Source organism: Eublepharis macularius, chromosome 2 (genome assembly GCF_028583425.1).
Source record: "Eublepharis macularius isolate TG4126 chromosome 2, MPM_Emac_v1.0, whole genome shotgun sequence".
NCBI lineage: Eukaryota > Metazoa > Chordata > Lepidosauria > Squamata > Eublepharidae > Eublepharis > Eublepharis macularius.
The window spans coordinates 68,924,987-68,947,469 of NC_072791.1; the positions used below are offsets into that span (position 1 = coordinate 68,924,987).

Genomic DNA, 22,483 nt, shown 5'->3' on the forward strand with positions numbered 1-22,483 from the left:
TGAATTGTCTTTGAGCTGCTATTTGTAATAGGGTGGAGGAAACCGTATGGCTGTAATGTGACAGTATATCTTTAAGAGACAGATGAAGTTTGTTTATTTAAGAGAACCGCCCTTTTTGTTAGGCGCACGTGAAGAAACATCGCCGCCTTGTCCAGGTTGAATCAAAAAGAGTCCAGTAGCACCTTTAAGACTAACCAATTTTATTATAGCATAAGCTTTCGAGAATCAAGTTCTCTTCATCAGATGCCTGATCAGGTTTTGATCAGGCATCTGATGAAGAGAACTTGATTCTCGAAAGCTTATGCTATAATAAAATTGGTTAGTCTTAAAGGTGCTACTGGACTCTTTTTGATTTTGCTACTACAGACTAACACGGCTAACTCCTCTGGATCTTTGTCCAGGTTGAGTGATTTAAGTGCTTAGGGGTGTTCCCCATGGGGGCTTTGTGAGTATAAATGCACCTTAAAGAAAATATTTTGAAGAATTTTTGTTAAATCCATTTGATTGGTAAACTGATGGGACTTATGTTCTATTTAGGAAATAGACTCCTGAAGAAGCAAGCGCGAAATCTGCTTGCAGCCGGCCACAGATTGAGGGTTATGCAGGAATGAGGTTTACTGCTGCTTTTACAACTGACCTCATTATTGTTATACAGGAGAAGGTTACGCAGAAATGAGATTTACTGCTGCCTTTACAACTCACCCCACGAGAGTTTTGCAGGGGTGAGGTTGACTGCGGTTTTTATAACTCACCTCATGGCAGGAAAGCCTTTCTACTTTATATTTATGAATGTATAAGAAAGAAGATCTGGAAAGAAAGTAAAAAACTGTTTCATCAAGGATTTACCCGGAAGTTATGGACTATTTGGAGAATGCTCATATATGAAATGTTGCCTGGGCTCAGGAGCACATGGAGCACATGGTCTGCAGCTGCTAGAGGAGGTAAGGGCTTTTTGCCTTTCTTGGCTGTGGTGGGTTAAGCTGAGAAGCTAAGGGTGGTCCTCTCTAGCTTTGGGGCTTTTTGTGTGTAGTTTTGTGTTGATTTGAGTGTAGTTTTGAGGCTAAGTGTGTTTGGGCTTGATTGTGTTTGAGGGTGAGTGTGTTTGTAAGGTTGCTGGGGGTTGCTGGAGTACAAGCCACACACCCCCTTTGTGCTCACCTCCTGTGCTTAGCAGGAAGTGACCTTTTGCATTGAAAAGGCAACTGCTGGGCAGGGGCAGGGCAGAGCAGAGTCACCTGGGCTCAGGAGCACATGGTCTGCAGCTGCTAGAGGAGGTAAGGGCTTTTTGCCTTTCTTGGCTGTGGTGGGTTAAGCTGAGAAGCTAAGGGTGGTCCTCTCTAGCTTTGGGGCTTTTTGTGTGTAGTTTTGTGTTGATTTGAGTGTAGTTTTGAGGCTAAGTGTGTTTGGGCTTGATTGTGTTTGAGGGTGAGTGTGTTTGTAAGGTTGCTGGGGGTTGCTGGAGTACAAGCCACACACCCCCTTTGTGCTCACCTCCTGTGCTTAGCAGGAAGTGACCTTTTGCATTGAAAAGGCAACTGCTGGGCAGGGGCAGGGCAGAGCAGAGTCACCTGGGCTCAGGAGCACATGGTCTGCAGCTGCTAGAGGAGGTAAGGGCTTTTTGCCTTTCTTGGCTGTGGTGGGTTAAGCTGAGAAGCTAAGGGTGGTCCTCTCTAGCTTTGGGGCTTTTTGTGTGTAGTTTTGTGTTGATTTGAGTGTAGTTTTGAGGCTAAGTGTGTTTGGGCTTGATTGTGTTTGAGGGTGAGTGTGTTTGTAAGGTTGCTGGGGGTTGCTGGAGTACAAGCCACACCCCCCCCTTTGTGCTCACCTCCTGTGCTTAGCAGGAAGTGACCTTTTGCATTGAAAAGGCAACTGCTGGGCAGGGGCGCGAGCCTTTGGCGCGAGCCGAAGGGCGAGAGCTAAAGGGCTCTTGGCCTGTGGCTCTTAGCCGGGGGATCATAGCCGTTTTCTTTCCTCTTAGTGTGTTGTTCCTAAAACAGAATAATGAAGTCAGAATGCCAGCAGGGGGTTGGGGGCTTTCCAGTGTATTGCACTGAGTGTCACATGTATGACTATCTGCCTTCTGGTCAGAAGTCCTGGATGTGTGCTCGCTGCAAGGAGCTCCTGGTTCTCAGGGAACGAGTACGTACCCTTGAGGCCAAGGTGGCTGACCTGGAGAAGCGGAGACAGTTAGATAGGCACGAGGACAAGATTCTCAGGGACAGGATAGATGTGTCCCACTCTAAAAATGGCAGCGTTCTTGTTGTCAAGGAGAATGAGGATCTTGTGGAATCAGGGCACCGTACTGAGGATAAGGGGAACATGCCCTCAGAAGGGACCTCTTCTTCAGTTGGTGAGCAGGTTTCCTTTCGCATCAAGGAACCATCCCTGGGTGGGGCGGGAGGGAGGCTCTTGGTAGTTGGTGATTCGATCCTTAGACAAGTAGATAGCTGGGTGGCACAACCGCGTTCTGACCGTATGGTGACTTGCCTGCCTGGTGCGAAGGTAGCGGACATTACGCGTGTTATAGATAGGTTGGTAGATAGTGCTGGGGAAGAGTCAGCGGTCGTGGTCCATGTTGGAACCAACGATGTTGGGAAATGCAGTCGTGAGGTCTTGGAACAAAAATTTAGGCTGTTAGGCAGGAGACTCAAGGCCAGGACCTCCAAGGTAGCCTTCTCAGAAGTGCTACCTGTTCCACGCGCAGGGCCAGAGAGACAAACGCAGATCAGGAGTCTCAATGCGTGGATGAGACGATGGTGTAGGGAGGAAGGGTTCAAGTTTGTTAGGCACTGGGATTCTTTTTGGGACAAGCGGGAGCTGTACAAGAGAGACGGTCTCCACTTGTCCCGAGAAGGAACCCGGCTGCTGGCACTTAAAATCAAAAAGGTGGCAGAGCAGTTTTTAAACTAAATGCTAGGGGAAAGCCGACAAGAGATAAAGTGTCTCTGGTTCAGGATGGTTCATCTCAGAGAGATGAAGGGCTAGGTATAACACTTCTACAGGGAGATAGATTAGAGTTGTCAACTGAGATGGAGACAAACAGTGCAGATGACCTAACTACGTCTCGAGGCAAAGTGTGCCGGGGAAGTTACAGGTGTTTATATACAAATGCTAGAAGTGTCCGAGGTAAAATTGGGGAGCTGGAATGTTTAGTGTTGGGCGAATCCATAGACATTGTGGGCATATCAGAAACTTGGTGGGATGAGGAAAATCAGTGGGACACGGTGATTCCTGGATATAAATTATATCGGAAGGATAGGGAGGGAAGGGTTGGTGGTGGGGTGGCTCTATATGTCAGAGAAGGTATACATTCCAGTAAGATTGAGAAGGTAACTGAATTAGATTCGCTTCTGGAAATGCTATGGGTTGAAATTACGGGCCCAAATGGAAACTTAACTGTGGGAGTTTGTTATCGCCCTCCAGATCAGAAAATAGAGGAGGATTATAAAATGATGACAGGATTAAAGATGGCTGCTAAACAAAAAAACTGTGTTGTAATGGGTGATTTTAACTACCCACACATTGACTGGGCCAATGGGTGTTCGAATCGGGGGAGAGAAAGTGAGTTTCTAGACTGTCTCAATGACTGTGCTATGGAACAGATGGTTACAGAACCTACTAGGGGAGAGGTGATCCTGGATTTGGTCCTCAGTAATGCTGAAGACCTGGTGAGAGATGTAAATGTGATTGCACCACTTGGGAACAGTGACCATAATGTTATTGAGTACAACATATGTATAAATAGGAAATTGCCAAATAAGACCAACACAGCCATGTTTAACTTCAAAAGGGGTAACTTTTCTGAGATGAGGGGGTACGTGAAGAAGAAACTGAAAGGGAAAGTAAAAAAGGTCAAAACACTTGGGGAATCTTGGAGACTATTTAAAACTACAATCCTGGAAGCTCAAATTAAATATATACCGCTGGTTAGGAAAGGCACAAATAGGTTTAGGAAAAGGCCAGCATGGTTAACAAGCAATGTAATAGAAGCTGTAAAAGGTAAAAAGGATTCTTTTAGGCAGTGGAAAACTAGTCGGAGTGAGGTTGATAAAAAGGAGCATAAGCTGTGGCAAAAAAAGTGCAAGTCTGTGATCAGACAGGCAAAAAGGGAATATGAGGAGCATATTGCAAAGAACATAAAGAAAAACAATAAACAATTCTTTAAATATATTAGAAGTAGGAAACCAGCTAGGGAGGCAGTGGGGCCCTTGGATGACCAAGGCGTAAAAGGATTACTAAAGGGTGATAGGGAAATGGCCGAGAAGCTGAATGCGTTCTTTGCTTCTGTCTTCACTGTGGAAGATAAGAAGTGCATGCCCACTCCGGAAGCACTGACTTTGGGAGGGGATTTGAAAGACCTGAGTCACATTGAGGTGACGAGAGAGGAGGTTATGCGACTGCTAGATAATTTAAAAACTGATAAATCACCGGGCCCAGATGGCATACATCCAAGAGTTCTGAAAGAACTCAAGTGTGAACTTGTAGATCTCCTCACAAAAATATGTAATCTGTCATTAAACTCTGCATCTGTTCCTGAGGACTGGAAGGTAGCTAATGTTGTCCCCATCTTTAAAAAAGGTTCCAGGGGAGATCCGGGAAATTACAGGCCAGTCAGCCTGACGTCAATACCGGGTAAGTTGGTGGAAACTATTATCAAAAATAAAATTAGTGGGCACATTGATGACCAAAAGCTGATGAGGAAAACTCAGCATGGGTTCTGTAAGGGAAGATCTTGTCTCACCAATCTGTTAGAGTTCTTTGAGGGAGTGAACAAACAAGTGGACAAGGGAGACCCGATAGATATTGTTTATCTTGACTTCCAGAAAGCTTTTGACAAAGTTCCTCATCAAAGGCTCCTAAGTAAGCTCAGTAGCTATGGGATAAAGGGCCAAGTCCTCTTGTGGATCGAAAACTGGCTAATTAATAGGAAACAGAGAGTGAGTATAAACGGGCACTTCTCACAGTGGAGGGTGGTGAGCAGTGGGGTGCCACAGGGGTCGGTATTGGGTCCAATGCTTTTTAACTTGTTTATTAATGATTTGGAATTGGGATTAAGCAGTGAAGTGGCTAAATTTGCAGATGACACGAAATTGTTCAGGGTGGTGAAAGCCAGAGAGGATTGTGAGGCACTCCAAAGGGATCTGTCGAGGCTAGAAGAGTGGGCATCCATGTGGCAAATGAGGTTCAATGTAGCCAAGTGCAAAGTAATGCACATTGGAACCAAAAATCCAAAATATAAATACAAGTTGATGGGGTCTGAACTGGCGGAGACTGACCAAGAGAGAGATCTTGGAGTCATGATAGATAACTCACTAAAAACGTCAGCACAGTGTGCGACTGCCATAAAAAAAGCTAATGCTATGCTAGGGGTTATTAGGAAAGGGATTGAAAACAAATCAGCCGGTATCATAATGCCTCTGTATAAATCGATGGTGAGGCCTCATTTGGAGTACTGTGTACAGTTCTGGTCGCCACACCTTAAAAAAGATATCATAGCACTGGAAAAAGTACAGAGAAGGGCAACTAAAATGATTAAAGGGTTGGAACACTTTCCCTATGAGGAAAGATTGAGGCGCTTGGGGCTCTTTAGCCTGGAGAAAAGACGACTGAGGGGAGACATGATAGAGGTTTACAAGATAATGCACGGGTTAGAGAAGGTAGAGAAAGATGTGTTTTTCTCCCTTTCTCACAATACAAGAACTCGTGGGCACTCTATGAAATTATTGAGCAGTCGGGTTAGAACAGATAGAAGAAAATACTACTTTACACAAAGGGTGATAAACACATGGAATTCGTTGCCACAGGAGGTGGTGGCAGCTACAAGCATTGCCAGCTTCAAGAGGGGACTGGACAAATATATGGAGCAGAGGTCCATCAGTGGCTATTAGCCACAGGAGATAGATGGTATTCTCTTTGTGGGGAGGTGGTGCTCTGTTGTCTTGGTGCTGGAAGGAAGGCAGTGGGAGGGCATCTGGTGTCCTGGCCTCACTGACAGTCCTTTAGATGGCACTGGATTTCTAGCCACTGTGTGTGACAGAATGTTGGACTGGATGGGCCACTGGCCTGATCCAACATGGCTTTGCTTATGTTCTTATGTTCTTATGTTGCCTTGTATGGACTTGTATGGACATTTGTGAATGGATATTTATGAATTTGTTATATTGTGGGAATATTTATGAATTGTCAGCACTTTGCACTTTCAATTGCACTTATAAATTGACTCATTGTATTATAAATGGCATGAAATTGATTCTTTTGTTCCCTGTGGGATTCACCTCCCTCCTTTTTGCATCATGTTTCAAGTCTCAGCAGAAAGAAGCGCAAGCACCGTGAAAAAACTTACTACAAAGTATATCAATATATATGCAGTGAAACAGTATATCCAAAAGTATCAATAAACATTCCAAAACAACAGGCTTGTAGTACGATCATTTACAAATCACATATGTATCATACGGCTGTGCAAAAAAACTCAGAGGCAATCTCATACATGTGTATCATATAGGTCACATAACATTTAAGAACGTCTTATAATACAATGAGCTCAATAACAGTAAACATAGACATGAAGTGACCAGTGCTTCCAATACAAAGTGCCAGTGCCACAAGAAAGACAAGTCAATATAAGACAAACGACTTCGTGTATGAGATTGCCTCTGAGTTTTTTTGTGCAGCCATATGATACATATGTGATTGAAAATGATCGTACTACAAGCCTGTTGTTTTGGAATGTTTATTGATACTTTTGGATATACTATTTCACTGCATATATACTGATATACTTTGTAGTAAGTTTTTCACGGTGCTTGTGCTTCTTTCTGCTGGTCTTTCTGTGATTCTCTCTTGTTTCAAGTTTCAAGCAAATTGGATCACGGGGTCCAAGTATACAGGCCCCTGCACAAGGTGCTGCCAGCAATCTCACATCTCCATTGTTTCCTATGGGGGAAACAATTCCAGTGCTTTCTCCAGTGCAGAGAGGCCCAAAGCCAAACACTTGAAAACAACCACTTGCCAAAAGCCTCCAAATGCAAATGGAACCAACAAGCCAGACAAAACCAACATCAAACCAGAGAATCCCAGCAGAACAACAGACCAATACAGCAAACCCAATACAATCATTGGCACATCCGAGAATCCAAGCCAAACCAACCCAGCAAACTGGTACCAAAGCAGCCAGCCAGACCTGCCAACACACTCACACACACACTGTCACTTCCCTAAGGCAGGACTCAGAAAGCGAGAGAGGGGGCAGTTTTGGGCACCCAAGTTCTCTTCTCTCTGCAGTCTGCAGCCTATACTGTCACTGGCTCACAGAACCACCCCCAGAAGCTATATCTGCCCTTCATAGCTAGCATTCTTTGTTTCCTCCTACCCCTGTGATGGAGAAATGCAACACCAATACATCATGAACGAGCTTCATGTTCGGTATTTTTGTGGGTTCTACTTGTTTTAATTGAGATACTCGTCTACTTTGCTATCATCTCTTGTTCCAATGATGTGTATAGGAGGGTTTCTTTATTAAAGTGGCAAGAACAACATTTTGAAATTGTATTTATTTATTTTCTAGTCAGAATTGTGCTAATAGGTGCTGAGCTCCATCAACACCCTGCCCCCATGCCTCACAGTAACTAGGGTTCTGTTGAGGGGTTGCTGTTTTTTAGTCTATAATTTGGAATGTGGGTTTTATATGGTGCCAATCAAATCAGATGAGTTCCCTGATGTTTCTTTCTACTGCTGAGTTTTACGTTTGAGGGGAAATGCTTTTCCCAGACTTTCCAATACAGACTGAGGGAATGCAGGTTTAAGTATGTGCTCATTTCATTTGCTGTCAAAGCCCAAGGTGGGGTAATCTGAGAAAGACTCAACCATTTCTCATTGCTGAGAGGTCTCTCCCCATGCACAATGGCAGCCTCCAAGGCTGCTTTGCCCAGGATGCTCTTCTGTTCCACCAGAAGCTCAAGTATGGTGCCTGTGGGATTCCAGGGAGTGCCAACAGTGCTGATTAGGCAGTGCTCTGGCACACCCATCAGCCCCTGCTTCTAACACAGCAGATGAGTGGCCTACACACTGCACAAAAAGTGATTCATGAGATTCCAGCAGGTCTGGACAGCAGACCCTGCAATTTAAGTGTCACAGCATCTAATCTGGGATTATCTGCACAACCTAAACCCAGGGCATCCCTCGCTTCCAGGTAAAGGAAGTAAGTCATGCAGTAAATGTTCTTCAAGCCCAAAGCTTCTGCTGCTGTCCTAATGTTTGTGCCTTTGCCTATCACTATGGAGCTCATGGATACATCCCTGCCTACTCATGCCACTAACTGCTTCTTGATGGTAGCAGAGATGTTGGCCAGCATGTGCATCCCTTCCAGTATTTTAATGAGGAGCAAAGTCTGGCAACAGCTGGTCCAATGTTCACTCGCACCCTGCCTATCACTGGCTGCCCACTCCCATACGGAACATACTCAGGTTGGCACCACTGCAGTCAGGAAGAGGTACACATACTGCAGTGAAAGGCAGGACCAAATGGTGGATATGAAGTGCATGACTCTCCCCAAAGCGTAGGACAACTGTGCCATCATATGGTCCCTGGCAACCCTAAACAGGGAGGGAACCACAGTCCTGCTCAGCATGGTGTGATCGAAGTTCATGTACAGGGATAGGCATCTCAGGCAGCTTGCAGAATCCGGCATCCACAACAATAGAAAAGGGCTGACCATCTATAACAATCATCTAATTATTGAGAGTTATGAGTCCCTCTGCCCTACGCACTTCTGCCTACCCTATCACATGCTAATGCCAGCACACCAAACATCTCAGGAGAGCCAGTTTGGTGTAGTGGTTAAGAGCACGGGACTAATCTGGAGAATCGGGTTTGATTCCCCACTCCTCCACTTGAAGCCAGCTGGGTGACCTTGGGTCAGTCACAGAGCCAAGCTGCAAGTGACGAATGACACTTGCCTGGCAAGTGAACAGACTCACGTGTATTCCACTTGATCAAGTGGAGCGCAAGTGAATGGCAAGTGAGCAGGGAGGAATACACGTGTCTGTTCACTTGCCAGGCAAGTGTCATTCGTCACTTGTAGCTTGGCTCACAGTTTCTAGGAGCTCTCTCAGCCCCACCCACCTCACAGGGTGTTTGTTGTTGTGGGTATAATAATGACATACTTTGTAAACTGCTCTGAGTGGGTGTTAAGTCGTCCTGAAGGGCGGTATATAACTACTGTGGTGGTGGTGGTGGTGGTGCTTGCTGCAGCAGGTGGTGGTGGTGGTGGTGGTAGTGGTGGTGCTTGCTGCAGCAGGTGGTGGTGGTGCTTGCTGCAGCAGGTGGTGGTGGTGGTGGTGGTGGTGGTGGTGCTTGCTGCAGCAGGTGGTGGTGGTGGTGGTGGTGGTGGTGGTGCTTGCTGCAGCAGGTGGTGGTGGTGGTGGTGGTGCTTGCTGCAGCAGCAAGCACCAACATCACTACAAAAAACTAGCCTTAAAACTTAGTCAAGCTGGTGGTGCTTGCTGCAGCAGGTGGTGCTTGCTGCAGGGGTGGTGGTGGTGCTTGCTGCTGCAGGTGGTGGTGGTGGTGGTGCTTGCTGCAGCAGCAAGCACCAACAGCACTACAAAAAAACTAGCCTTAAAACTGAGTCAAGCTGCAGGTCTGCTTTCTGTCCTCTTTGCCCATGCTCAGAGAGTCATGGAGGGCTGTAAGAGAATTAGCATCATTGGGCAGACAATTCTAGTGCTCCCCCTAACATCTTATCCTGCTGGCTAAGAGAGTTGCCTCCTCCCTACCCCATCCTGTTGTCTTCAAAACCTGTAAAATAGAAGAAAACACATCCAGAAACATTAAAATACAAGCCCCAAATATTCCCTAAAATATTTGGGATCCAACTACTGGTATTTCAAGATACCCGAATATATCCAAAAATATCAATAAGGTTTTTTCCAGATATGTATTCGAAACAGAAATATCCAGTTACATGCCCTTTGGTGCTTGATAGAGGCAAGGGGAGTATTTTGACCAGGAAGAGCCTAAATGCCTTGGGCTCTACATTATTTTATTCTACATCCGCCACAGTCTTTAATATCAACCAAAACACACAAAAAATCTTGGTACATTAAGGCAGAGTTTTAGCTGTATGATCTCATCATAGTGGATGGGAAGAAAGAACTAGAAAGAATTAATTAGATGAGAAAGTAATGATTTAGAGAGATCCTGTATCATCAATATCACCATTATTATTAAGAAGATTTTTACACTGCTTTTCTGCCCCAGCAAGGCCACCAAGGCAGCTAACAAATTAAAAATACAGATTAAAATAATCTAAACACCATTAAAACCAGCACACAAATACATCACTAAAACAATTTAAAACCAGAGCTTAAAATAAATACAAAAGATAAAAACATATGGGAGAGAGGAGGGAATCACTGAGGGAATGCCAAGTGAAACAATAAAGTTTTCATCCACTGGCAGAGGACAGCAATAGAAGGGGACAGGCAAATCTCCCTGGGGAGAGAGTTCTAACATTTGGTGCCACAGCTGAGAAGGCCCTCTCCTCAGTTGCCACTTGCCTGACCTCAGATCAGGCACCTGAGGTAGGGCATCCAAAGATGACCACAGTGGTCAGGTAGGTCACCAGTATATATTGTCCCCAGTATACATCTTTTTTTCCCTATTTTTCTCCTCATAGCTTCCTATGTGCATTCAACATATTGCTATCACAGCTCCATGGAAATCAGCAACTTTGCATGCAACACCAAACCATCCTCACCCCTGACATGAATCGTATATGTACCCTTGTTTTCTTTTGGACATAACAGCATCATTTTCCTCTCTGCTCCAGATCCCACACTCTGCCCCTCATACCTCATGATCCAACAGATCAACTTCTAGCTGGAGTGTGCTTTTCAGAGCAGCAGCCACCACTTGTTTCCGTTTGAACAGAAAAGACTTTTCCTCTTCACATAGATCAAATCCCAAACGCATATCAAGGTGTTCTGAGCTACAACGTATGTAAGAAAATAGATAGTACATCTTTCAGTGACTACAGGATCAATATACCACATTTACAAATATCAAGTCCCTTATGTACAAGTGACCATTCACATGTAGAGTGAAATGGAATTACCCGAGAACTGGAAAACTACTGTGACCCAACAACTTGTGCTTTGGGGTAGAAATATACAGAGAACTGTTTTAATAATTCTCTGGTAGCACAGAGGATTGAAGCGCTTTGGAAGATCAATAAATGAGTGATTTTACAAGAGTTGTGATTGCCAAGACTTTTATTTTGTTGTGATATATGTCTATATTTGAGTTGGAATGAAAAATTTTGCTTGACTCTCTCAATGTGTTGCCATAGCACAAAAGCAATGGCAACCAAGGTTAATGCTAGAATCTAAGCTATATATCTTTTTGGATTGCAAACAGTATGAGTACCACAGTGTTTTGTATTAACCTGTGTCCTCTGAGCACATCAAAAAGTCATTCTTTGGGTTTTTGCAAAGTGTGTAGATTTTTTAAGGAAACACTGGAATGCTGCTGAATGTCATGAGTTTACTACTGTCCATAAGGGTGGGACAGTGGCCTTGAATCAAGGAATGCCTGTTGCCTTATCACATGGCATTGCTATGGTGAAGCCCATGTATAGAAATAGAGAAATATTTTGGTTATACATAATTAAACATTTTGCATTTTTTTATTTCCTATAATAATAACAACATTCTATTTATATACCACCCTTCAGGACAACTTAATGCCCACTCAGAGTGATTTACAAAGTATGTCATTATTATCCTCACAACAATAATCACCCTGCGAGGTGTGTGAGGCTGAGAGAGCTTCTAGAAGCTGTGACTGACCCAAGGTCACCCAGCAGGCTTCAAGTGGAGGAGTAGGGAATCTTGTTAAACCTGTGTACGTTTTGTAGGAGGCAGCCTTTATAGATAGTGATGTGACTAGCTGCATAATCCCTAGGCAGGGGGTAGTTGTGGTCTTGGCATCTGATCATTGAGAATCAGTCTGCCTTAAATAGTAACTTATTTTAGAAATATAGATATCTCCTCAAAGGGTCTCAATTGTTACGAAATTGGTTGCTCAAGCAACATGTTGGGGGTTGGAGCCTGCTCAGATGAAAGGAGTGTGTCTGTGGCCATTTTCACACGCGCCCTGGGAGATCGCGCAAACTCACAGCATGAAGCGTATTCCTTGCACGATCTCCCGACACGATCCCCTTTAATGGCCCGATGACGTCAGAAAAAGGGCCATTAAATGGGATCGTGCTGAGAAATTGCACTAGGAAGATGCTTTTATGGCGTGAGTTTCGCCCAATCTTCTGGGCGCCTGGCCGTGTGAAAAGGAAGTATAATTTGGATTCTAGAAGGGACAAAGAAAGGGGCAGATAAATTCTGCTGAACAGCAGAGTCTGGGGGAGCATGATCTCTCTGTCCATCAAGCTAGACATGCAGATTTTTAAAGAGTTCTCTAGACCCAACTCGGGTTCCCGACAGCTACACAGCCACTGTGGAGAATAGCTATTTAAAAATAAATGAAACCCAAACGGTCTCAGAACGCCGCTGAGGGGGGAGAAAGGGCTCCTTCCTTCGCCTTCAAGCTGTTTTCCAAAACAGCGAGTGTGGGGGGGTGTCTCTGCTTTTGCTGCTCCACCTGGATTATTCGATACATGTGGAGCAGTAAAAACAAGGGAATACCCTCCCCCCTGTGCTATTTTGACACAGGAAACAGCTTGGGGGGGAGACAGGAGCCCCCTTCCTTCCCCTGCAGTAGCATTCTGAGGCTGTTTGGGCTCTCCTTTATTTTTTGACAGCCATTCCCCACAGATGCTGCGCTCTTTAAAAACCTACACACCTAGCTTGACCCTGAGGATCTGATGTGAGGTAGTGTGGGATTAGCAAATTTATATTAGTAAAGACTATGGATTAATCATATAGCAATAATATTAAGCTAGCAAGAAGCATAAGATGGATTCTTTATGTTTTAAAGTAACTGGTCTCTGCCTTTAGCCACCCCCCACCCCTCTTCTCCCTAGCTGTACATGGAAAGAGAGAACGTCTATCCTTGAAGATAGATAACTGGACATTCCTGCCAGTATATGAACAGGGCAGAGCCAGAAACAAAGGGAGAATTATAAGTTCCACCCCCTTCCCCCTTTTAGAGAAGAGAGTTTGTGTAGAAAAGTAACCAGATATGGAATGAAGGAAGATGCTGCTATGGAAACCAAGAAAGGATGACAAATGATGTTGTCCGAGACTGAAAGGTGGACAATAGTCCAATCTAAAGGTGTAAAAGAGATCAGGTGCCTTATATGTTGAATGTGACTTTCGTTTCTCCAAAATGATGTCACAAGCCCTTAAAAGTAACATGTGCTCCTTTGTTCTGGGGTACATTCTGAGCTCATCTTGTAGCCTGTACCTATATTTGCAAATATACTTTTTTTCACAACAGCCCTTATCTGTCTCACCTCTTCTGTCCAGTGAATTGGAGGAGCAAAAGGGGAAGCACTTTTTGTGTTACAGATTCTGGCACCCCAGATGGGACATCTCCAGTGCATCCTAGCTTCAGTTGCGGAGTAAGAACTCAGCTGACATCCTGAGAAATGTGCGCACTTTCCCTTTGTTGCCCTGTAGAAGTGCCTCTGTGCCTTCATCTCTGCAGTACCCATAATTAAAGAAAATACTACAAAACACCAAAAGCCCCCAATACTCTACCCTCCAAAGGGAACCAACACTGACAATCACTAAGCTCTGAAACATCTCACTGCTCAGACTAAAGCAATCTCTCACCTATAGTAAGAATTACAACTGCAGTTTAGCAAAGCTTTGCCACTGGATACTATTCAGTATATAAATTGGCCTTCAGATGGATTGTATCCTTTAATGTTACATCATTCCAGACTTTCAATTTGCCTCTAACTTTGAATACACATATAGCATAACATTTCATTATAATGTAAAGACTTCTTTTCATGTGGGGAGAGTGTGGGGAGAATTTTAGGGGCAAAAGACAGAGGACAAAGAACATGGTCTGTAAAATCCTTTGCAGTTATGTTCACATTTTTTAAAAAAAACTTCTGGCAATATGCATGTAATCCCATATCCTTTTAGTAAATATATTGAATGACATAAAAATAAGGAATACCACCCCAATCATCAGTAATAGCTGCACTTGGAAAGCTTCCATTGTCCCACTGATTCTAGAAAAAGGAGACTGTGTCTATCTAAAGTCAACTTAACCCATTTCAACAAACTCATGAGATGGTTGTTCCCTTTATATAAATCCCTTTCATCCATGGGCTGCATTTCGGTATCCATCAACCCCACTGGATATACTGGATGAGATCAAAGAGATCAGCATGGAGCCCTATGCACCAGAATGCCATGCAATGGTGATGACCCCCTGCTATGCCCTGTCTTGGCACTTGTCTGGGCTGCCGGTGTATCCTCCAAGTCTCGAAAGGAAATATGGCAGCCAGACCAGGGTCTTCTTAACACAAAGGTTCAAGGTTTTGGTGTTAACCTACAAAGCCCTACGCGGACTGGGACCGACGTATCTGAGGGACCGTCTCTCACCATATGAGCCCCGGAGGACTCTCCGCTCTGGCGGAAAACATCTTTTAAGTGTCCCTGGCCCTAGGGAGGCCCGCCTGGCGTCGACCAGGGCCAGGGCCTTTTCAGTCCTGGCCCCGACCTGGTGGAATGCTCTGTCTTGCGAGACAAGGGCCCGGCAAGATTTGCTTGCATTTAGCCGGGCCTGTAAGACAGAGCTATTCCGCCAGGCATATGGCTAACGCCGGGCAGTGCCCGCCCCCCCCCCGTGAAGGGGGGGTTAAACCATCACCCCTATGCAAACACAGAGGCATGTATGAACCACTGGGCAGCATGAATTGTTATATTTAATGTTTTTAAATGTTTTTAAATGTATTATTTAATGTTTTTAAATGTTTTTAAACATGTTTGTATTTGTTATCCGCCCTGAGCCTGCGAAAGCAGGGAGGGCGGAATATAAATATAATAAATTAAATTAAATTAAATTAACTTTAGTAAATGATAACCATGTTGCCTTTTGTACTGCAATGAGGACACTCCAGAAAAACAACAGAGCCTTGGCAGCATACATATACATTCAAGGAGCCTTTTTTTCCAGGAAAGCAATACTTTACCAAGCCTTTGTGTGCATCTTCAGTTCCAGAGCAGAATCCTGAAAATGAAGAATTTCAACAAATCAATACTTAAGGCACTTAAAAATTACAGGATTCACTTTCTTTAGGATAAGTTACCAGATAGGTTCTTCTTAACCAAAAATGCCACAATATGAAATACCCTTGTTGTTCTTCTTGGTTTTTACAAACACACCCTAGATGGTGAAACAGATCAATAGCCTTACAAAATCCTTCTTCAGAAAACTGTCAATGCCTTTCCATTCAACATTGACAGACCGGTAGGACAGAGGAATGACTAGGCTACCTGAAAATTCAGTGCCATTTGGATTAACAAAGGCATCCCAGATGCCTGGATTGACTCCACCATAGGAAATAACGGACCCAAAAATTTCAGATTTTTTTTTTTTTTTAAACAGATTTCCAGAATGGCAGTGGCCCTTCTTGAAAATGTGAGTATATGAAATTGGTGTGTTCCCCAAAATCTGGATCTAAAATCATGATTTTTTAATCAGTATGTATTAGCCATATTTATGGATAATAATGGTTTTTTTTAAAAGAGCACACCTCTAGCTTGTTTTGAAGCAACTTTGCTTGTTTTGTACTGGCCCTTTAATATTAGTTTCTGTTCACTCTGGCCATGACATTACTGAATTGGCCTGCATTTAGTTGTTTTCTCTTCTTTCCCAACAGTCCCTTTAATTGGTCATTTGTTCTTTGAAATTGCTTATCCATCAAGCAATGATAAAAATTAAATATATTCAAAGTTTATGATTGCAGAAACCTGCTTAATTATTCCAACACCTTGTGTAAAAGAAAAATGCTATGTATTAATTTGTGTACACAGCCATTTTCGGAGGCTTTGGTTCAGAGGCTTTTCTGCCTTTTGCTGGGAGGGTTTTTTTTTTGCTTTTTCCCTTCCTTGCTTTCCCCCTTGAGAGGCCTCTTTATTTCTCTCTGTTAATTGTTGTGGGAAAATTTTGGAGTTTGGCTCTGAAAGACCCAGGCCCAAGCAGCATTCCATCTAGAAATTACAAGCAGCAGTTTAAAACTCCCCAAAGCGGAGGGTTTTTTTTTCTCTACTCCTCTTCAACCCCCTCCCTTTCTCTTTCCTTAACTTTCGGTTTTCCCTTATCTCCTTTTACAAAGCAGCCTGCTAAGGAATGTGGTACATTTGGCACACTATAAAGGATAGGGGGAAAAAAGCAAGGTCGTAGGCCTGAACTAAAAAGTCACACACAGGGCCGGCGCCAGAGGTTTTAGCGCCTGCGGCGGCGGGCGCACACGCGCCCCACGGGAGGCGTGATGATGTCATCGCAGATGTCATCACGCACCACAGGGGGGCTGGGCTGCGCGTGGACCGCCAAGCGCAGAAGCTGTGGGCTGCTGCTGGAGCAGCGCGTGGAGGCTGCCCCGTGCGCCGCCCCAGCAGCAGCTCACAGCTTCTGCGCTCGGCTGGGGCGGAGGAGCGCGCAGCTGAGCTGGCGTGGCTGGCTACAGCTGCTGCTGCAGCCAGCCAGCCAGCCAGCTCCGTGCTGCTGCCGCCGCGCGCCCCAGCTGGGCGCAGAAGCCGCGAGCCGCTGCTCGAGCGGCGCACAGAGACTGCACCCGGCTGAGGTGTGTGGCGGCGGCGGCGGCAGCAAGGGGCTGGCTGGCTGGCTGCAGCAGTAGCTACAGGCGGCCCGGTCATGCCAGCTTCGCTGCGCGCGCCTCTGCCCCCAACGCCCCCTCCAGCGCCCCTCCAGTGCCCGCACGCCCGAGGCCACCGCCTACCTGGCCTCCATGGGCGCGCCGGCCCTGGTCACACATGCGCACAAGCCATTACGTTTCACTGCACATTTCTGCTGACTTCAGCAACGAATTCCTAAGACTATCTTGCAGAGAAGGCTATAAGGTAAACAAGTCTTTTTGGTTGCCCTGGATCAGGTCCATTAGCCAATGGGATCACTCCAGTAGTGACAACACACAGCCCATTGGACCACTATATAAGAGGGTTACAAGCCACTGTAAAGGAGAGAGGGCTCTGGACTCGGAACCTGGGAGTCTAGAGGCGCTACCTGCCCACGTGGAGCCTGGACGGCTGAGGACCAGAACATCAGAGTGTCCCAGCCAAGTAGCCAGGGGGGCTCTCCCTTTTAGGGAGCCTCGCTGCTGCACTTCAGCTCCAGCCCAAGGAATGCCCAGGTTTTTCTATAGTTGTCTTAGATTTAAGTGTTAGAATATAAATTGCCTGTATTCATCTAGTGTTTTAAGTGTTAAGTGATTCTTAGGATTTTAGAAGTTAAGTTGTAAGCTGTAAAGTTGAGTTGTATTCCATTTGTAGCAAACTGCTTTGTGTTTCATTTTACCCTGCTTCAATAAACCCTTCTGCTTTAGCATTATATTGTGTAAGTGTTAAGTACCCTTAAAGGTGGGAGACAAAAGGCTTACCCCAAAACCAGGACGACTGGCTATGGAAAACCATAAGAACGAACCCCAAAAAGAAAGAGCTAACTGGCAGGCTCCGGTCAGGGAGGGAGTAGGAGTCACAGGGGAAAGGGCTGCTGGCAGGTCCCTGGGATCCCCCTGGCACTAGTTTCTCTCTCCCCATAAAAATTCCCACCATATTAATAAAGTTACTTTTGGTTTTGCAGCCTCTGTCCTTGAAGATAAGACAGTCTAGCTGGTACTTAGTCGAGCCTCCATAGCTGAGTCCTCCTGAGCTAATTGGCTAACAATTTGCACCTGCAGGACTGGGGTCTATGCCAAGGACTGCAGCCATGTCACATAACCTCTTCTGCACATAGACATCTACTTTCAGATGATGTCAGCAGTTGTGACCTGATTGGCGGTTCTGGGCCTGCATCACTCTGGTCTCAAATGGCAGAAATTTGGTTACTGAAACATGGAGTCTGAGCTTGTGGTGGATTCAGTAACAACAACTGACTCTCTCCCTGCTTCATGTCTGGCTCAACCTAGAGTGATGCGGAGGCACCCATCTTTGACTTGCTGTGCTGCTTGACTAGTTTGACTCTTGTGACTAAAGCTGTGGCTTTTACACCTGAGATACCAACTTGTTTTGCCTTTGATTAACTACTGTGGTAGGTATTAGATAAGTGCTTATTGCTTTAGGCTTTTTTGTTTTATTCTCTCACATTCTCTCTTGTGAGTTTAAATAACCTTGTACCTTAATAAAACAATTAAACTTTCTTTTTGTGTGGGTTTTGTGATTCTGAAGCCTCAAAGCTATAAAATCATTTGTTGAACTCACCCTGTGAATGCTCGAGAACTACCTACCTAGAATAATATTTTGTTTTGTGAACTCTGCTTGCAAATCGCTCTTGCAAGGCAGACTTCTATTTGTTAATCCCCTTATAGATTCTGGAGCTTTGCCCCTTTTCTCCTTTGCCTTGGGGTAGTAAAAAGGAGCTGGTGGCAGCCTACCTGGGCAATTGTGAGATTTTCTCCTTTTGCCCATTTGTAATCCCATGTGATACTGGTTTACTGGGCAGCCTGTGCCTCCTCCACTTAGTTGGGTTGAGACACAGGGGCCCCGTATGACACCTTGGTTCAGAAGACACGGTGTCCTCAGAAGAAGATCAGTTTTATATTTCGATTAACACTTTCTAGGATGTTAATTATGACAACTTGTCAATGAACTGTCTTCATATATTACTGTGAAGCACATCATATTTTAACAGTCACATGCAATGATGCTGAAACCAAAGCTTTCTGAGATTATTCGTTTACAGCACTAAATTGGCTCTTTTGAGATCCATCCCACTGGATATAACTGGGACAGTTAAATACCATTAAGGAGTCTGTGACTGAAGCACTTACCGCTGACACAGGAAGAACTACTTTCACTTCTTGTCCTGGAGAAAGAAATTTCAGAGGCATAGTCAAGGATGCAGAGTTCTGTTTATCTTGTTCCCCATTACTTGAGCAATGCTAAAAAGTGATTAGATGTTCATTATTTAGAAAATACATATGCTCATGGCAGCTCATAAAATAAAACAATACAATAAAATAATATTTTTAAAAACCATAAGTACACTATTCATCAGCATAAAAAACACTTTTAAAAGATGGAACTCCTATAAAATAATAGTTTGTCCTGGTGCCTAAAGAACAGTAAGATAGGTGTCAGACGAGCCTTGTGGAAACAGGCATTCCCATGCCAGTTTCTGGTCCTCATCTGCCTCATCTCTGCCCAATAAGGGCTTTGGTCTTATCTGATGGGCTTGACAGCATAGGAGGATTATATAGGCCGTTTTCACACTGCTTACCAGCCACAGAACATTGTGCAAAGCTCCTGGAACAGCAGCATCTTCCTGGCACAATTTCCCAGCATAACTCCAGTTCTCGCGCGAAATCGCACCAGGAAGACACTGTTGTTCCAGGAGCTTTGTGTGATCTTCTGCAGCCAGTAAGCAGTGTGAAAACGGCCATAGTCATAAAACATAAGCATAGAGTTTTTTAAAATATAGCAATCCTAAGAAAAAAATCTCAGTATTGCAGCTTTGAGATCCAAACCTGACTCAGCTGTAAGATAAACAATCTAAATAAAAACTTGAAATTTTTGCATATAGAATATCATCAACTAATGGAAGTTTATTTATACACTGTTGAGATACACTTGCAGTTGATTTTACTAGGATTTTTAGATGAAAAAAACTTCGGGGCAAAAGTAATGTACTCAGCATTACCAAATTCTAAAATAGACCGAACCCTCTTAGCCTCCCTCTATAATATCAGATTGTTTGGACAAAGGAATGGGGAAACAGTCTGGATATAAGGTCCCAGGTGTTTTGAACTAGAACTCCCAGTAACATAGATGCCACATGCCAAGCTAAAAGCACTACCAAAGGTCTATGTAGTCCAGCATCCTATTTCCTACACTAGCAAACCAGATGGACTGAAAGGTCCACAGACAAGGTATGGAGACAAGCATTCTCCCCAGCTTTTGCTCATCTAGCAACCAGTATTCAGCTGCACATAGCTTCTGAACATGGAGGTTCCATTTAATCATTGTGGCTAATATTGATTGATAAACCTATCGTCCATGAATCTGTCTATTCTGCTACCTAGTTTAGCACTGTAACTACATTCCACAAGTTAATTGTACATTATGTGTCTGTCCTGAATCTACTGCACTGGGTGCACCTACATTCGAAGAACTAAATGGTCTTTATGTCCACTTACTCCACCACATGAACTTCTATCATGTCCACCATGCCACCACCAGTTATCTTTTCTATAATTCAAAAAGCCTCAAATGTACTAGCCTTTTCCAGTAAAAGAAATGCTCTAGCTCCTTTGTTGCCCTTTCCTTCCTTTCCTTAATCATGTTTGATGTTCTACAGTATCTTCTTTAGCTGAAGCCATCAGAACTGTACAGAGTACATCACTATCTGTAAACAGCTGTATAATGCTCTATAAGGGCATTATAAAATGGGCATCACACAGAAGGGTTGATTGTACAATGAACCAAAACAACCTTACACACACCTGTACATGGAAATGAGGATGGAATGGACAATTAAAAGAATATGATGAGACAAAGATAAGAACATGATGGGACAAAGAAGGGTAATGATCCCCTTCTTAAAGAAAATAATTGGATGAACAGGAAGAGCAGGAAAAGTTTGTCACTTCTCCTAAGAATGGGAGGGGATGCCTTTGATCAGTGAGAAAATGGTGTAAAAGACAAAAGCAGCACATACACTAAGCAAATTTTCCCAGCTTATGTTCTCAAATTTTATTACATCTTCTTCCAAGTCCTACCCTTCATCTCCCCCTCCTTTTTTTTCCATTCCTGATATTTGAATTGCTTTGCTTCTTTCATTCCCCTCTTTCAAATTATTTTTATTGCTTTACTGCTTTGGGGATATTTTTGGAGGCTTCTCTTCTAGAAAGATTTCATCTAAGAACTCTAGCGGAAAGAAAAGTAACTATGCAAACAACATTAGAGGAATATAGAGTAATTTATAGGTGACAGAGTTCCATCCATTCAAGTCAATGGCTTAGAACAGTATAACTCTCTTTAGTGTTGCACTTTTAGAAGGCTTCGTTTACACCTTTTGGTTAAATGGGTTGGAGGTAATTAGGAAGGTAGGCTATTATACAGCTTATTACTATGCATTTGTTATATGCTTTTATAATTTCTTTGTACTATCCATGTGTCATATTTGTTTGTGTGCCTGTGTGTGTGCACACGTGCACACGTGTGTGTGCATGCAGATATGTTTTATTTGGATGTTTCTTCTGTTTATTTCATGGTTTTGTTTATCTATGGTTTTTAGGTGCTCTCCTTGAAATCCATTAGAAGTTTGTTCCTTTATCCATTGGCCATGCACTATTTATTGTGTGTGTGTTTTCTTTTCATGAGAGCTTTTTTGATATTATGTTATTTATTTTCAAGTTTGTACTTTGTACTCAATAAACCATTTCCCTTTATTTTAGTCCAATGACTGAAACTGTGTGTGTATCATACTGATCAGTGCTTGCCCACTGGAACAAGTTAGTAAGATCTCTAAGCTACTTTTTTGCAGTTGACTGTTAGGAGATGGTTTCACGTGGGTAGCGATGTTGGTCTGTAGAAGAAGAGCAAGATTCAGGTCTAGTAGTACCTTAAAGAACAACTAGATTTCCAGGGTATGAGTTTTCAAGAGTCAATGATGAAGGAAGCTCTGACTCTGAAAAGCTCATATCCTGAAAATCTAGTTGGTCTTTAAGGTGCTACGAGACCCAAATCTTGTTAGAAGATTGGAAGAGAAGAAGCACATCCAGCTGCCACAGTGGCTTGTACCACTACGAGTAGAGGAAAGTACACTTTTGTACATTTTTGCTTTCAGACTTTTTTTCAAGGTGCAAATTTTCTCGATCACAGTTGTTACCTGCATATGAGCATTTAATTCTGTTTCCCAGTATGTCGGGTAATGGAAGTGAAAGGACTCTATCAATCCAGACTCCAAAGCCATTTTCCATGTATCTTCATATGATCCTTTCACTCTCAGTTCAAGATTATTTTCTTCTACAAAGAGAATCCCAAAGAAGCTCACATAACTCTGCTATTATCTAGAAACCAGCCTTTATATTGCCCATCCAAATGAGTGTCAAAACAAAACAAGCCAGCCTAGCACATCAAACTTTATAATCAGAAGCAAGGAAATTTATCGTTGCTGTTCCAAACAGCAGTTTAATATTAAATAATTTTATGTTCAGTATGCTACAGAAGATGGACCCAATGATCTCAGTGTTCCTACATGTGGACAGTGGTCTTCTTCTGTTGATTGTCTTTAAAAAAAAGAGGAAAAGGTTGTTCTCTTCCAAATGCCC

General features: G+C 43.7%; 1 protein-coding gene across 1 annotated transcript in view; it reads right to left on the minus strand.

Annotated features, from left to right (window-relative positions):
* PLA2G4D (phospholipase A2 group IVD) overlaps positions 1–22,483 on the minus strand; it is a 50,940-nt gene that overhangs the window by 13,774 nt on the left and 14,683 nt on the right. The window contains exons 8-11 of the mRNA XM_054969937.1: positions 22,042–22,178; positions 18,983–19,093; positions 15,167–15,204; positions 10,855–10,990 (exon numbers count right to left, since the gene is read on the minus strand). Coding sequence (XP_054825912.1) covers positions 10,855–10,990; positions 15,167–15,204; positions 18,983–19,093; positions 22,042–22,178 — 422 coding nt within the window. The remainder of the gene's footprint in view (positions 1–10,854; positions 10,991–15,166; positions 15,205–18,982; positions 19,094–22,041; positions 22,179–22,483) is intronic.